Source organism: Elephantulus edwardii, unplaced genomic scaffold, assembly GCF_000299155.1.
Source record: "Elephantulus edwardii isolate Elephantulus edwardi_28Jun2011 unplaced genomic scaffold, EleEdw1.0 scaffold00006, whole genome shotgun sequence".
Taxonomy (NCBI): Eukaryota; Metazoa; Chordata; class Mammalia; order Macroscelidea; family Macroscelididae; genus Elephantulus; species Elephantulus edwardii.
Window position 1 is genome coordinate 35,494,301 of NW_006399756.1, and position 14,634 is coordinate 35,508,934.

Consider the following 14,634-nt stretch of genomic DNA (forward strand, 5'->3'; position numbering starts at 1 on the left):
GAGACAAAATACATCCCTGACGGACCCCTTTCTTGATTTTGAACCATCCAGTGTCTCTCTGCTCTGTTCTGATGACTGCCTCTTGTGATCCACACAGTAAAAAGACTTTGCATAGTCAATGAAGTACAGATAGACATTCTTCTGGTATTCTCTGCTTTCTGCCAAGATCCTTCTAATATTACCTGTAATATGCCTAGTACCACGACCTCTTGTAAATCCAACCTGCACATCTGGCAGTTCTCTGTGGACATATTGTTCCAAACGTTTTTGGATAATTTTCAGCAAAATCCTGCTTGTATGTGATAGCAATGATATTGTTCGATAATTTCCATACTCTGTTGGGTCACCTTTCTTTGCAATGCGAACAAATATCGATTTCTTCCAGTCAGTTGGCCAGCACATTATATTAATCTATTCTTCTGAGGATGGACATTTGAGTTCTTTCTAGTTTGGAGCTATTGGGAATATAACTGCCAGAAAGAAATCTTGTACATGTGTAGGTCTTGAATAAGCACACTATAAGTGTCCTGGGATTCTTCTCAGCGTTATCTATAATTTGTTATACACAGTCAAATGCCTTTGTATAATCAACAAAATACAAGTAAACATCTTTCTGCTGTTCTTTGCTTTCAGGTAGGATCCATCTGATATCAGCAATGCTATCCTCCTTCCATGACCTCTTCTGAATTCAGCTTGAATTTCTGCAAGTTCCTTGTCTCTATCAATTACTTTCTGGCAGTGATAGCCATTTTGAAATCATATTCAGCAAGCTAGTCAGACACTTCTGCATCTAGATTTGCACTGTGGAGAAAAATAAGAAATGACATGGGTGGTGATGGTTGCTGGCAGAGAAGGAAACTGAGTGAGGTCTGAGGCTTGTGAAACTGTGGAAACCTCCCAGGGTGGAGAATAAGGCTGAGGGATTATGCAGTAGAAAAGTTTGTTCTTCCTCGAGCAGGGCCCCTTAAGTTTTCCTCTCAGAAAATGTCCCAGTCACAGCCAGCATATGATGAAAACTTGAGAGGCAGCAATAGCAGCAAGCAGCCTTTGTCTGGAATCAGTACGTTCCGTTCCATCTGACCTTGTTGATGTGAAAGTCATTCTTCTAGTAGAGCCAAGGAACAAACTTTGCTTCTCTTAGTCTCTCTCAAGCTTTATGTAGTGAGATAGGATAGAGACAAAAGATTGTACTCCAGCTCTTCTTTGCCAAATCTCTAAGAGAGCAGAGAGTGTTTAACACAGAGATTGAGGACGTTTTACCTATATGTAAAACACACTGCAAGGGAGCTCTGGTAGCCAGGTGGCAGGAAGCAGTGCGGTAATCCTGAAGGCATATGGTTCGAATCCACCAGAAGCTCTGCAGGAGGAGGGGAAATCTCTTCCTATACCAGTCGGATCCGATTTGATGGTACACAACGGGGCGGACAGGGGTGGGGTGCGGGGGGGGACCACCCAAAACCACCCTAGAATGGTAAACTGTTGAAATGTACCAAACTTTTCTTAAGTTCTAAAATGGATTGCAGAACTTTTAAAAAAAGGTATCATTTGCTTCTTGAGGGACAGAGAAGTCTGAATTTCTGAAAATTCTCAGTTTGAGCATTGTGAGGTTTGCCTTTCATTATTTACAAAGCTGTTAGCCGGAGTCACTCAGTTTTCTGGCTAGGCCATCTTAGAAGTTCATCCATCCAGCTGTTTCACTGTATAGATAAGAAACTGCTCAGAATGGTCAGGAACTTGCATAATGTGTACAGATAGCTTGTTCCTTGCCACCTCAGTCTAGAGTTCAGGTAGCCACCTCCTTTTGGGTTTTTTCTAGCACACCAGCATCTTCAACTACACATTCCAGGGATCACTAGGTCTGTAAGGGTCTGAGCTAATAATGTTTCCAAAAGTTTGTCCCCTAATGAGATCATTAGTTTAAAAAAAAAAAAGGAAGGAATGAAGAATGAGATCACTAGTTAATGAATGCCTCAGAAGTGTGGTGGTGAAGAAACCCATGTAACCTTGTTTAAGCCAGCATTCTCCAGACTCTGACAGCATAATACTGCATCAAATAAAAGCTCTTTCTTACAGGATTCTTTGAGAAATACAATGGCTTGTGATGTATATCCCTTATTCAATGTGTAAGGGCATGTTAGAATCTGTAGAACGCGTTAGAGATACTTATGAGTGCCTTTTCAGGAACGAGTTATCCTCGACTTATGTCAGGGTTCCATTTTGATGACTGTTGTAAGTCAATTCTGATGAAAAAGGAATACTAGATTTTTAAAAAGTTTTCCATACTATTAATTTTTATTATCACTATCTTTATAAATCTAGTCTTTGAACATCTGCAAGTGAAAATAACTTTAGAAAATGATGTACTGTAAGACTGTATGTATTATATGTTGCTAACAGTTGTTGTGTGTACTTTCAAGTCACGACCCATAGCCAGCCCTCTTATCAGATTTTCTGGGGCTGTTAATTGTAAGAGAGGAGATTGTCCATCCTTCTTGAATGGAGAAACTGGTGGATTAAAACTGTGCACAGTTGGGTTACCAGTGCAACCTCTTACCACTCGTCCTCCAGAGCTTCCTTGCTAACAAGAAGATATTTAAAAAATAAAATCTTAAATGTATTTCATCATAACTCAAGTACTTTGCAAATCAGGGACTACTTGTCTATCCATAACATTAAAGAAAGTTTTTGGTGATGAAAAGAGACCTGGCATGCCGTTAGTAGTAGTATCCTAATGTTGTTGTTGTTGTTGTTGTTGTTAGGTGCCTTTGAGGTGACCCAACTCTGTGCACAGCCTAACACCACCTTGCCTGACCCTGCACCATCCTCACAATCCCTGCTGTCCACTAGCCCATTGTTTTAGTCATTGTCTCAGGCCATCTGTTTGGATTCTTTTTTTTAAAATTTTATTTTATTATTTTTGCGTGAGTGTACTGTCAAATCAGATCTGACTGGTACAGGAGGAGATTGTTCCTCTTTCCCCGGCAGAGCATCTGGTGGATTCGAACTGTGCGCCACTGGGATTGTAGTTGCAGATCCTTGCCACTAGGCCACCAGAGCTCCCTGTTTGGATTCTTATATTCTCATATTGTGCATTATTTTATTTTAACATTATGTATACCAAAGGTGTATTTATTAAAATGCCTAGATAATGAAGAAGGAAAAGACATTGAAGATGCCTCCAGTTGGACATTACTGCTATTTTATTCCATTCTCTTTTAAATGCACAGTATTTTCATATAATTGTAGCCACACTGTGCATATAACTTTGTCCAAAGTGGTTTGTTGTTTTTTTTTAAAGGGAGGTCTGGTGGTAAGAAGTTGAGCTGCCCCCCAAAAGATACGTGGTTCAAATCCACCAGCTGCCCCACCAGATAAAGATGAGCAGTGTCTTCCTGTGCAATTTGCTGCCTTTGAAAACTAGCTGGAGGGTCAGCTATGGGTCGGTTCCAACTGTACAGCAATGGGTCGAGTTGAGGTGGTGTAGACAGGGAGTTACCTGCTGTGAGATTTATAGGTATATAGCCCAAGAGCCTCAGAGAGTCAACTATGAGTCATCTCCGAGTGAGTTTTTAATTAAGCTTTTTTTTTTTAATCATTGCAATTTAGTGATCGTAAGTGAGCTTAGGGAATTCTTTTTGGTAAATAAGAATGCTCTAGAGAGAGGAAGAGCAGAAATGAGCTTGGTAGGCTCTTAGAGTAGAAGCCCTTGGACATGGACGGCAACGGAACCAGAGGTCAGTGAGACAGAAGCCATGTGGAAGTGGGATGGACACCTCTTTGGGGTTGGACTCAGTCTACCTTTTCCTCAATGTAAGGGTCATAGTTTCATGTTTTGAAGTCAGTCCCTCTCTGTGAGGAGAGGGAATAAACACTGGGCAGTAGGCTTCTATTCCTGGCTTTTGCACGAGCAGGATGTTTGACATGCTCCTCTGAGAGCTCTTACCCAGGAAATAGCCATCTTCACTCTGACTTGCTTTCACCTTCCCACAGGCCACTCGGTTCTTTTAGGGACCTCTGCATGAAAAAGCCTTCCTTGGTCTCTTTGGCTTAGATTCCTGACTCAGAACACCTGTGTTTTTCCTCTCATCACCGCACTTATCACATGTGTAAATTATATGTTTACATGTCTATTTACTATCTGTTTTTCATATTAGATTATAATCCCCATCCTCACTTACTCGTTGCCATCAAGTCAGAACTCACTCTTAGCTGACTGTCCAGTGGGTTTCTGAGCCTGTGAATTGCATGGGCGGGGACTGCCTGTCTTTCTCGCTTGGAGCCACTGGTGGATTGAAACCACCAGAGGGATGTGGCTTTTGGATTAGTGGTGCAGCTTTCCACAGTCTACGCCACCAGAACTCCCTAATCTATAGAAGGACAGTTCTGTTTTGACTACCTTAGTACAGGTCTATCTTGTTTTATTGTGCTTCACAGTTACTGTGTTTTGTGGGGTTTTATTTTACACAGTGAGAGGAAACCAAGTCTATTGGCAACATTTCCCCCACACTGTGTGCTTACATTGTATTATATTTTGGTAACTCTCACAAAATTTAAATTGCTACCGTACACTTGATTATGCAAAGGCATTTGACTGTGTGAATCATAACAAACTGTGGCTGACTCTGAGAAGAATGGGAATCCCAGAACATTTAATTGTGCTAATGCGAAACCTATACTTGGACCAAGAGGCAGTAGTCAGAACAGAGCAGGGTAACACTGCGTGGTTCAAAATTGGGAAGGGTGTACGCCAGGGATGCATCCTGTCTCAATACCTTTTCAACATGTATACAGAGCATATTATCCGAGAGGCTGGGCTCTATGAGGAGAATTGTGGAATCAGGATTGGTGGAAGATCTATTAACAATCTGCGTTATGCAGATGACACAACCCTGCTTGCTGAAACTGAGGAGGACCTCATACACTTGCTGCGAAGGGTCAAGGACTGCAGCCTTCAGTATGGACTGAGGCTCAATGTCAAGAAGACAAAGATTCTCACCACTGGACCAATTGGCAGTGTCAGGATGGATGAGGAAGAGATTGAGAGTGTTCACAGCTTCAGTTTGCTCGGCTCCACAGTCAACACTCTTGGCACCAGCAGTCAGGAAATCAAAAAGCGTATCGCGATGGGAAAGTCTGCTGTTAGGGACCTCTCTAAAGTACTCAGGAGCAACAGTGTCTCTCTGGAGACTAAGGTGTGCCTGATACAGGCCATGGTCTTTGCAATCACTTGTTATGCATCAGAGAGTTGGACAATGACTAGGGAGGACAGAAGGAGAGTGGATGCTTTTGAGCTGTGGTGCTGGAGAAGGGTACTGAATGTACCCTGGACTGCCAGGAAAACAAACAGATTCATCTTGGAGAGGGTTAAACCAGGCTACTCCTTGGAGGCAAGGATTCTGGGGCTTCGTCTGACATACTTTGGACATGTTGCCAGGAGGGACGGGTCCTTGGAGAGGGACATCATGCTTGGGAGGGTGGAGGGACAGCGCAGAAGGGGAAGACCCTCTATGAGATGGATTGATTCGGTGACTCGGGTAATAGGGATGGGTGTGTCAGAGGCGGTGCGGTTGGCGCAGGATAGAGCAGGGTTTAGGGCTGTTGTGCATAGGGTTGCTATGAGTCACAAACGACTCGACGGCACATAACAACAACAACTGTACACTTGCTTACTAGACTGACAGTATTGCTCACTCATCCATTGCTGTGGAGTCTGACTGATAGCTGCCCTCCAGCTCATTTTCAGACTGTAAATCACATGGGAGAAAACTGCCTGTCTTCCTCCTATGGAGCAGCTGGTGGATTGGAGTCCCAAGAGAAGTGCCTCCGCTGGGTTAGCAGAGCAGCTCCCCGTGGGCTGGGCCACCGGAGCTCCCTAGGCTACAGGGTAGTGTAAACACACTGGAAAACAAAACCAAAACCCAAAAACTTGGGCTAAATATTTGCTTTATGTGACACTCACTTGACTGTATTGGTGTGGAACTGAATTCAAAATAGCTGCAAGGAATATCTGTGTATGAAGCCTCCACCATGGTATATCCTACTGTACAGTAGGCACATGGAAGGAATTCAAGACACACTTGTTGAATCAGATGAAGGATGAGGGATTTTGAGACTATATATTCCTAAGTCCCTTCAAGTCCTAAAGAATATTCACTATTTGGAGCTCTGATCGCCTAATGGTAAGGAGTCAACCCAAAGGCAGGTAGTTCAAATCCATGAGCTACTCTGTGGGATGAACAATCTAGTCCCATGTTATTTACAGCCTCTAAAAGAGTTCATTTTAGAGGATCAGTTGTGACTTGGTTCCAACTCGATGGCACATAAAACAGTGACAACATTCACAATTTAATACAAAGTAGTACATATTTTTTTAAAGTAGTACATATTGAAATTGAGTTTTATTAACTGAATGACAATGTAATAATTCTCTTTTGCTGCAATGGTTCTTTAAAATCTTTGGTAAAAGAAGCTTTTACAAGGACTTCAACTGCCTTAGCCTGTCCTAGTGAGGCTGAGTTTACAAACCATGCTTATCCTTTTTAATGTAATCTGGTTCTCTATAAACATATCAGGTTCTGTTAGCTATAGAAGTGCTGGAGGGGCCCATATACTCTTAGAGTTAATTTTCTTCCTTTATTTTTTTAAAACTTTGAATTATTAGACCTTTAATATAAAATAGTGATTTTTTTTTTTAAACTCCAACAATATTTGAATGCAGCGGAGTTAAAATATGACAGGCTATTTTCCAGGAATATTTAAATATTAGCACATCAGAGTTAAACCTTCCAATTCTCCATAAAATGGTAAAATTACAAATGCTTATGAAGTGTACTTAATAAGCTCATTTCAGAAAATGTAGATGCATAGGGAATGATCACTGTCTTATGTAGAAGTTGGGAATCAGGTTGGGTACCAGATCAAGGACAATTACACACTAACAGCTAAGCCTTTCTCTTCCCTCCAAAATGTAGTGACCAGTAGTCTGCACCAAGAGCCTCTCAACTTCTGGATACGCTGATAAGTGAGTCACCTTGTAATATTTTGTTTAGTCCTCACAACTATTCCCCAAGTAAGTGCCTTTAAAACCCTCAAATAAGGAAGTGGAGACATAGAAGTAATCCACTTGCTCTAAGTCTTAACAGCCAGAAAGTAAAAAGCTGGGATTGCATCAAAGCAGTATAGTCTCGAAGCCAGCATTCTGTGGAAAGTGGCAGCTTTTAATAAAGGAATGTGGGTTGGCTCTGGTTCAGTCTGATGCCTTTGAGAAGACCTTGGAGGGAGTGGTGTGTAGCAGTAAATAGTATATTGATGCTTAAGACATAGTCAATATCTACCTAACTGCCAACGTTCAATGCTGAGCAGGTTACTAAAAAACTAATGAAATCAACAGCCCTCAAGGGTACTTCTTCATCTACCTATCAGGACAAAGGCCCTTTCCCAGTGTCTATTCTCAGGAGTAGCCAGTCCCTGGGAAAGGACATTACCCTTGGTAAAGGAGAGCGTCGGTGAGAAAGTGGAAGAAACTCAATGAGAGGGGCTGACACAGTAAATTAAATCAGTGGGCTCATGCGGTGACTGGGAGGATGGCAAGGACCTGGCACAGCTTTGCTCTGTTGTACACAGAGTTGCTATGAGTCCGAATCAATTGGATGGCACCCCACAATAAGAACTAATGACTCTTCAGTTCTTAACTGCCTTTTCAAAAAGTAGTTCTTGAGTATTTTATAAGCCAGTGATTCCTAGACTGCAGTGGTATGAAGAATATCCAGGATTTTATGTGTAGATTCTCCTGCACCCTGAAGGTTCTGAGTTCTGTGGGCATTAGGGGGCCTTAAGGCACAGGGATCTGGCTCCCACACTGAAAAGCCTTGCATTCAGGTTGGTTCCTGTTTCTTCACATCCAGTGAGGAAACAAGTTCTCTCTGTTCAAGATGATCACTCCTAGGCTTATTGAACTACAAGCTTCTCTGGAGCAAGTGACTAAGTTGGTTGCAACTTGATATTTAATTTGTGTTAGTTGTATGCCAGTTGTCATTTGATACTTATTTTGTGGCTATGTTGTTAATTATTAACTCCTTCAAGAATACCAGCTCCATGACGGCAAAGACCTTGCCGATTAGCCTCCCTGCCGTATCCCCCAGGCCTTAGTGCTAGGGAGTTAATATTCCATGGGAAAACTCTTAATTGTTCACTCAATCACTGATTACTGTTGAGTAAGAACCAACTCACAGCCGACCCTCCACTGGGTTTCTGAGGCTTAGATCACAAGAGGGGATATGGGGTTATTGTCCATCTTTCTCTCTCTGAGTCATTGGTAGATTTGAACTGCCAAAGAAGAGTGGCCACTGAGTCACCAGTGCAACTCCCTGTGGACCAGAGTGAAAACCAGGGGCTCAATGTCCAGGGAAGTTAATGCCTTCTCCACAGTGCTTAAGGGAATTCTAGTAGAATCAATCCTCACTGATCCATTCAGTAATACCCTCTTGGCTTAGCTTCCCTGCTTCCTTGGAATCACTTCCCAAAAAACACACTCTGTACTCAAGTTCTGGTAGGTTGCATCTTTTGAAGAAACTTGGAAAATGGAAAGAATGTTGGTCTTTCCATCAGAAAAGTAAGCTCCAATCTTAGCTCCAACTCTACCTGGGCAAGAGAATTACCAATCTCATTTCATCAGTTATGAAATGAGGATTATCATTCATTCCACATAGTTCTAAAGAGAAGAGCAAAAAGAAGGGTAGGTGTCTAATATAAACCACAAAACTTTATAGAAAGTTAATATACTTAGGTAGGCTTTCTTTACTATTTAATTTTTAAATGACATATGGAATATATACCTAGGAGCGGAATTACTGTCAATGATTTCATCTTCCTTGGGTCTACAATAAACAAGCTTGGTACCAGCAATCAGGAGATCAGAAGACATATTGCATTGATAAAGTCTTTTGTCAAGGTCCTCTCTAAATTAATGAGGAGCAATAATGTCAATTTAAAGAGTAAGACCTGCCTGACTCAGGCCATGGTCTTTTCAATTATTTGAAATCGAGAATCTGAGAGTTGGGTAATGAATCAAGATGACAGAAGACTAACTGATGCCTTTGAGTTGTGTTGGAGAAGAGTACTGAATATCCCATGGACTGCCAAAAGAACAAATATGTCTTGGGAAAAAAATGCAGCCAGAGTGCTCATTAGAGGCAAGCATGGCTAAGCTTCACCTCACATACTTTGGGCATGTTGCTAGGAAAGACTATTCCTTGGAAAGAGACATCATGCTTGAAAAGGTAGAGGGTTAGAGAAGTAGAGGAAGACCCTCAATGAGATGGGTTGGCACAGTGACTGCAACAGTGGGCTCAAGCATGTCAGTGATGCTGAGGATGGCACAGGAGAGGAAAGCGTTCAGATCTGTTGTTCACAGGGTTGACAGGACTCGTACTCAACTCAATAGAACGGCACAACAATGGAAATTCTTTCTATGGAGGAATACTTCCATACTGTGTTCTGTGACTATGCTATTTTGTATTTCTACCAAGAGTGGACAAGGATTCAAATTGCTCCATTGTTGTTGTTGTTGTTATGTGCCGTCGAGTCGTTTCCGACTCATAGCGACCCTATGCACAACAGCCCTAAACCCTGCTCTATCCTGCGCCAACCGCACCGCCTCTGATACACCCATCCCGATTACCCCAGTCACCGAATCAATCCATCTCATAGAGGGTCTTCCCCTCCTGCGCTGTCCCTCCACCCTCCCAAGCATGATATCCTTGCTAAAATTTCTTATTCTCTGATGGTTTACTTTGACTTGTTTTTATTGACTTATTTTCTTGTCCATCTTCATGGGAGTGAAGCAGAATCTTACTGTGCAGTCAGATGCTCTGGCCCTGAGCTATAACCTTGGAGCAGTATCTTTCTGTGGTTTTGATTTTTTGCCTCTCTTTATGGCTAATAATGTTGAGCATCTTTCCAATGAGTTTGGTGGTCCATTGAGTGTCCTTTGGCTGTATGTCGGTTAAGTACTCTGCTCATTTTTCATCAGGTTCCATATCATTTCCTTGACTTCCATCCTTTTAACAAAGCAGTTCAGATGGCCTTTTCCTCACAGAATGGCAAGAGGAGTTTGAACCACCAGACACCAGTTAGCTGTGAATCCAGAACCACCTGCACCACCCAGGCTCCTTAAATTCGTACTAAGAACAAATATTCAAATAAGTGTTATTTTCAAAATAGTCATTTTTGGAAGGAAATAAAGTTCTTTTAACAAGCTACTAAAAATGTTTTATTTTGAGTAAAAATGTTCATGATATTTGAGATATCCTGAAACTACATTATAACCACACAAATAATTCTTATTTTTAAAAGTTTTATATTTTACAAAACTTTCCATTGTCTACTTTGTTAATTAAAAGTAGTTTTGAATTCTTTTAGTGATATTATTATAGCAGCACTGTCCAATAGGCCTTCCTGCAGAGATGAAAATTGTGTCTGTGTTATTTAACATGGTTGCCAGTAGTCACACATGTCTATTTGGAATTTTAAATGTGGCTAGTGAAACTGAAGAGATATTTTTAAAAATGTTCTTTCCTTTATGTTAACTTATATGTAAAGAGCCACATTTCACTAAAATCAAACTCAACCCATTGCTATAGAATCATTTTTACTCAGTGGTCCTTGACTGCATTTCCAAGACTGTAAATCTTTACAGGAGGATATGGCACCTCTTTTTCCCACAAAACAGCTGAAGGATTTGAACTGCCCACTTTTCAGTTTGCAATCTGAAGTGCTATGCATGTATAACTAGTGACTACCAAATTGGAAAGCACTGATTAAAGCCATTTTCAAAGGGCAAGTTCCCCAAAATATTTTTGTCCTAATATATGCCAGGAATCTTATTAAAAATAGTGGATAACCTTAACAAATGCCTGATTTGCCTATGTAAAGTAAATTTGTATAAAATATACCAGTATCATAACCATAAAGATTCATTTTGGACGTTTGTGATTATTTTTCAAATTCTCATACCTTTTACTAAAGAAAGCTAAATAACCTTGTTGGTTTTCTAGGCCAACACAACACAGCAGCACAAAAGACAGGAAGACCTTTGAGGAAAAGGAGGCCATCATGGCCACATATACTACTTGGAAACACAAAGTTCAAGTTCAGTCATGGATTTTTGCCTCTTCCCAGTGATGTAGTACTAAGCATGTAAAAAAGGTCAAGTCAAGAAGGGAATACACATTGTACTTTTGGAGCTGGAAAACAAATATCAGAACTGAATGTCATAAGGCTTTAACTGTGAGTGAAGTTTTGCCAAGAGAACCGACATCATTTTTAACATTAAAGGCAGGACACAATGGAACAGCATCAGCCTTCCATGAGGACAAAGGGGCTGCTGTGTGAAGTCCCACTGGGTTGGATCTGTGTGGTAGAAAGAGGCAATATGACCTCCACACCACTGCTATATACACGTGATTAGAGGGGGTGGCTAAGTTTTAGTGGCTGCCACAAGAATCTGTCTTTGGAGGTCCATAGAGTGTGGTCTGCAAGTATAAGAGCAGATATTTGTGCACACATATTCCATGGTGTATAGTTAAGTTACCACCTTCATATAGCTCTGTACCCATTAGCATACTGGCATCTTCACAGTTCTTTGTAGACTTATATCCTGTGATTTCAGATGAAGCTCAAATGGTAATCTACAGTAAATTTAATGTTACCTCCTGGGTTTTAGTTGACAGATTAAGACAGTTATCATATTATAAAGTTGCTGTGTGCCATTATGTCAGAACTGACCCAGAGCTCACCCTCCAGCAGGTTTTTAGAGGCGTTAAATTGCAGGAGAGTAGACTGTCCAAATTCTTCTGGTGGAGCAACGAGAGGATTCAAATCACAGGCCTTTGGGTTGGCAGTGATATTCCTTAGTGCTAAGCCACGAGTGCTCCAAAGTACTTGGAAGATACTCAATGTATTCATCAGATATCTTTGAAATTTTACTTTGGTTATTTGGAAAGTAAGCATAATTAATCTTCATAGCAAAATCAAGGCTCTAATGATTTTAAATAATCCTCACTAACTTGAACTATAGAAATTTTTTTAAAAGTGTCCGTTTGTAGATAAATTTCAAATTACCATACTTGATAAATGCATGTGTTGTTTGGGTTGTTTTGTTTTGTGTTGTTTTGTTTTAGTTGTCAACAATTTCCTTTTACTTTGTTTGGTTCACAGTGAATATTCAAGGTTACAGCAGTCAAGAAATCAAAAGCCTTGGCATGTGCACTGTGGTGGACAGTATCCAGCTGGCTGGATCTGCAACCTCTAGTTGTGCTGTCTAGGGTTCTTTTTAACACTTATTTTGGAGTTTTCTTTAATAGTTTTAGAGATATTGTGTGTACCATGGAGTTGGAAGTGATCCATAGCTGACCCTCCAGCAGGTTTTCAGAGGCAGTTCAACACATGGGAGGAAATAGCCCATCCTTTTCCTACAGAGAAGCTAGTGGATTTGAACTGTGTTCCTTTGGGATTGTAGCACAGCTTCTTACCAGCAGGCTACCAGAGCTCCCAGATAAAAAACTAATATTTGCCACTATCTTTGACTTCCAAAGTGCTTTCTACATAGTCTTCTATTAAGTATTATTAAGTATTATTGTATTGACAATAAAATCTTCACCATCAAATCAGAACTGAATCATAGTGACTCAGTGGGTTTTCACAGGCTGTAAAGCATAAGGAACGAAACTGACCATCTTTCTCAATAGTTGTAGTAAAAGGACCAAAGACTGTAACATTATAACTCACCCATGGTGAAGTGTAACACAGACCTCAGGGTGGTGAATAAAACATGTGTCCCTGTTAACTTAATAAGTTAGCTGAGCTGTCAAAATGGCAATTTTCTTGTGGCTTCTAGTAGATTAAAGGCATTCCCTTTTCCAAAGAAGCATGCATGTCCATTTACTCCCCAAGCCAATGGACGTTGACTAGCTCCTCGGTTTCCAGAATCTCAACTACAGGGGAACCTATAAGAGCTGAACCTGGATGAGATGGCTTTTTTTTTCAGGTCTTACAAGTTTTCCACCTGTGATAGGATGCAGTCTTACTACTTTTCAATCACTAGATCTAATGGAAAGTAGTATCAGTGTTCCTTCACGGGCAGGTTCCCATCTTCCACAGGTTCAGCATTAGCAGGTTTTACTGTACTCCTAGTTGATAGTCATGCCTCCCCACCCTCTGCACATGCCCCATACACACTTATACACATACAAGTTTTGAGTTACCTTAAAATTTTCTGATGCACTTTTATTCTGGATGGTTCCCACAACAATCAAAGCTATGAGAGACAGGATGAAAATGAACCCAAGGATGACCATGCCATTTCTGGAGAAAAATGTCTTCACTCTAGAGTCTATGATCAAAACCAGAAGAGAAAATGTAAACACAAAGTCAGCAAAGATCAATTTTTATCCTCTTTCTTTCTGGTCCTTTTACATCTATCTGGAGACATCAAAGACATAGTAAAGGCTCACTGTCATAGATGAAGCATTGCAAAGTAATTGTGAAAACACGTGGGCATTTGCCTGTTATTCAGTAAGGCCATGACTAAATTAATGACTGTAGTAAGGAAAATGACCAGAAAAGTACCAGTAAATAGTGATCAGATGTGGAATGAGGAGAGGAAAGAGCCCCACAAAGGCAGTATGTTTAACAGATCATATAGGGAGATCTGGTGGCCTAGTGGCAAGAAGCTGCACTGCAAACCCAAAGGCAAGCAGTTTGAATCCACCAGCTGCTCCAGGAGAGAACGATGGGCAATCTTCTCCTGTGCGATTAACTGTCTCAAAAACCTGTTGGAGGGTCAGCTATGAGTTGATTCCGACTCAACGGTACACAATAACAACATAGGACTGTTAACAAATAACTATCAAATAGCCATCCTCACTATAGTTTAATTCACTATAAAATATTTAAGATCTTTAAAAAGATATAAAAAATAAATAAAATAATATAAAAGTTCTCCTACTCTATGACATTTCCTACCTTGGCATCCCCCACACTTCAAAACTCAAACTCTTTGCAGTTCAGCTGCAATTGACTCATAGCTGATCCTCCAATGGGATTGTAATCACATGGAAGGAGACTGTCTATCTTTCTCCCACTGAGCAGCTGGTGGATTTGAACCACCATCGGGGTGCTGTGGTTGCTTAGCAGTATGACTCCCTACCAACTGTGCCAGGAGAGCTGCACCACAGGCAAGAGAGCTGTGGATCGTAAGGAGTTGGGAATAGGCTAGAAGTCAGAGAGATTTGCACATTTCAGGTCATCACTCACATTGTGTTTGTTGTTGCTATGTGCCATCGAGTCACTTGCAACTCATAGCAACCCTCGTACAAGAGCTCTAAATGCTGTTCTGTCCTGTGCAATATCTCAAACACACTCATTCCCACCACTTCAGTCACAGAATCGATCCATCTCATCGAAGGTCTTCCTCTCCTGCGCCGTCCCTCAACTCTCCCAAACATGATGTCCCTCTCCAAGGACCAGTCCCTCCTTGCGACATGCCCAAAGTATGTCAGACGAAGCTTCAGAATCCTTGACTCCAAGGAGCATTCCGGCTTCACCTTCTCCAGGACAAACCTGTTTGTTCTCCTA

The 14,634-nt window shown here is 41.1% G+C and overlaps 1 protein-coding gene across 1 annotated transcript in view; it reads right to left on the minus strand.

Annotated features, from left to right (window-relative positions):
• The window catches only part of ENTPD1 (ectonucleoside triphosphate diphosphohydrolase 1), a 64,564-nt gene that overhangs the window by 36,668 nt on the left and 13,262 nt on the right, over positions 1 to 14,634 (minus strand). Inside the window, exon 2 of the mRNA XM_006880209.1 lies at positions 13,263 to 13,390. Coding sequence (XP_006880271.1) covers positions 13,263 to 13,390 — 128 coding nt within the window. The remainder of the gene's footprint in view (positions 1 to 13,262; positions 13,391 to 14,634) is intronic.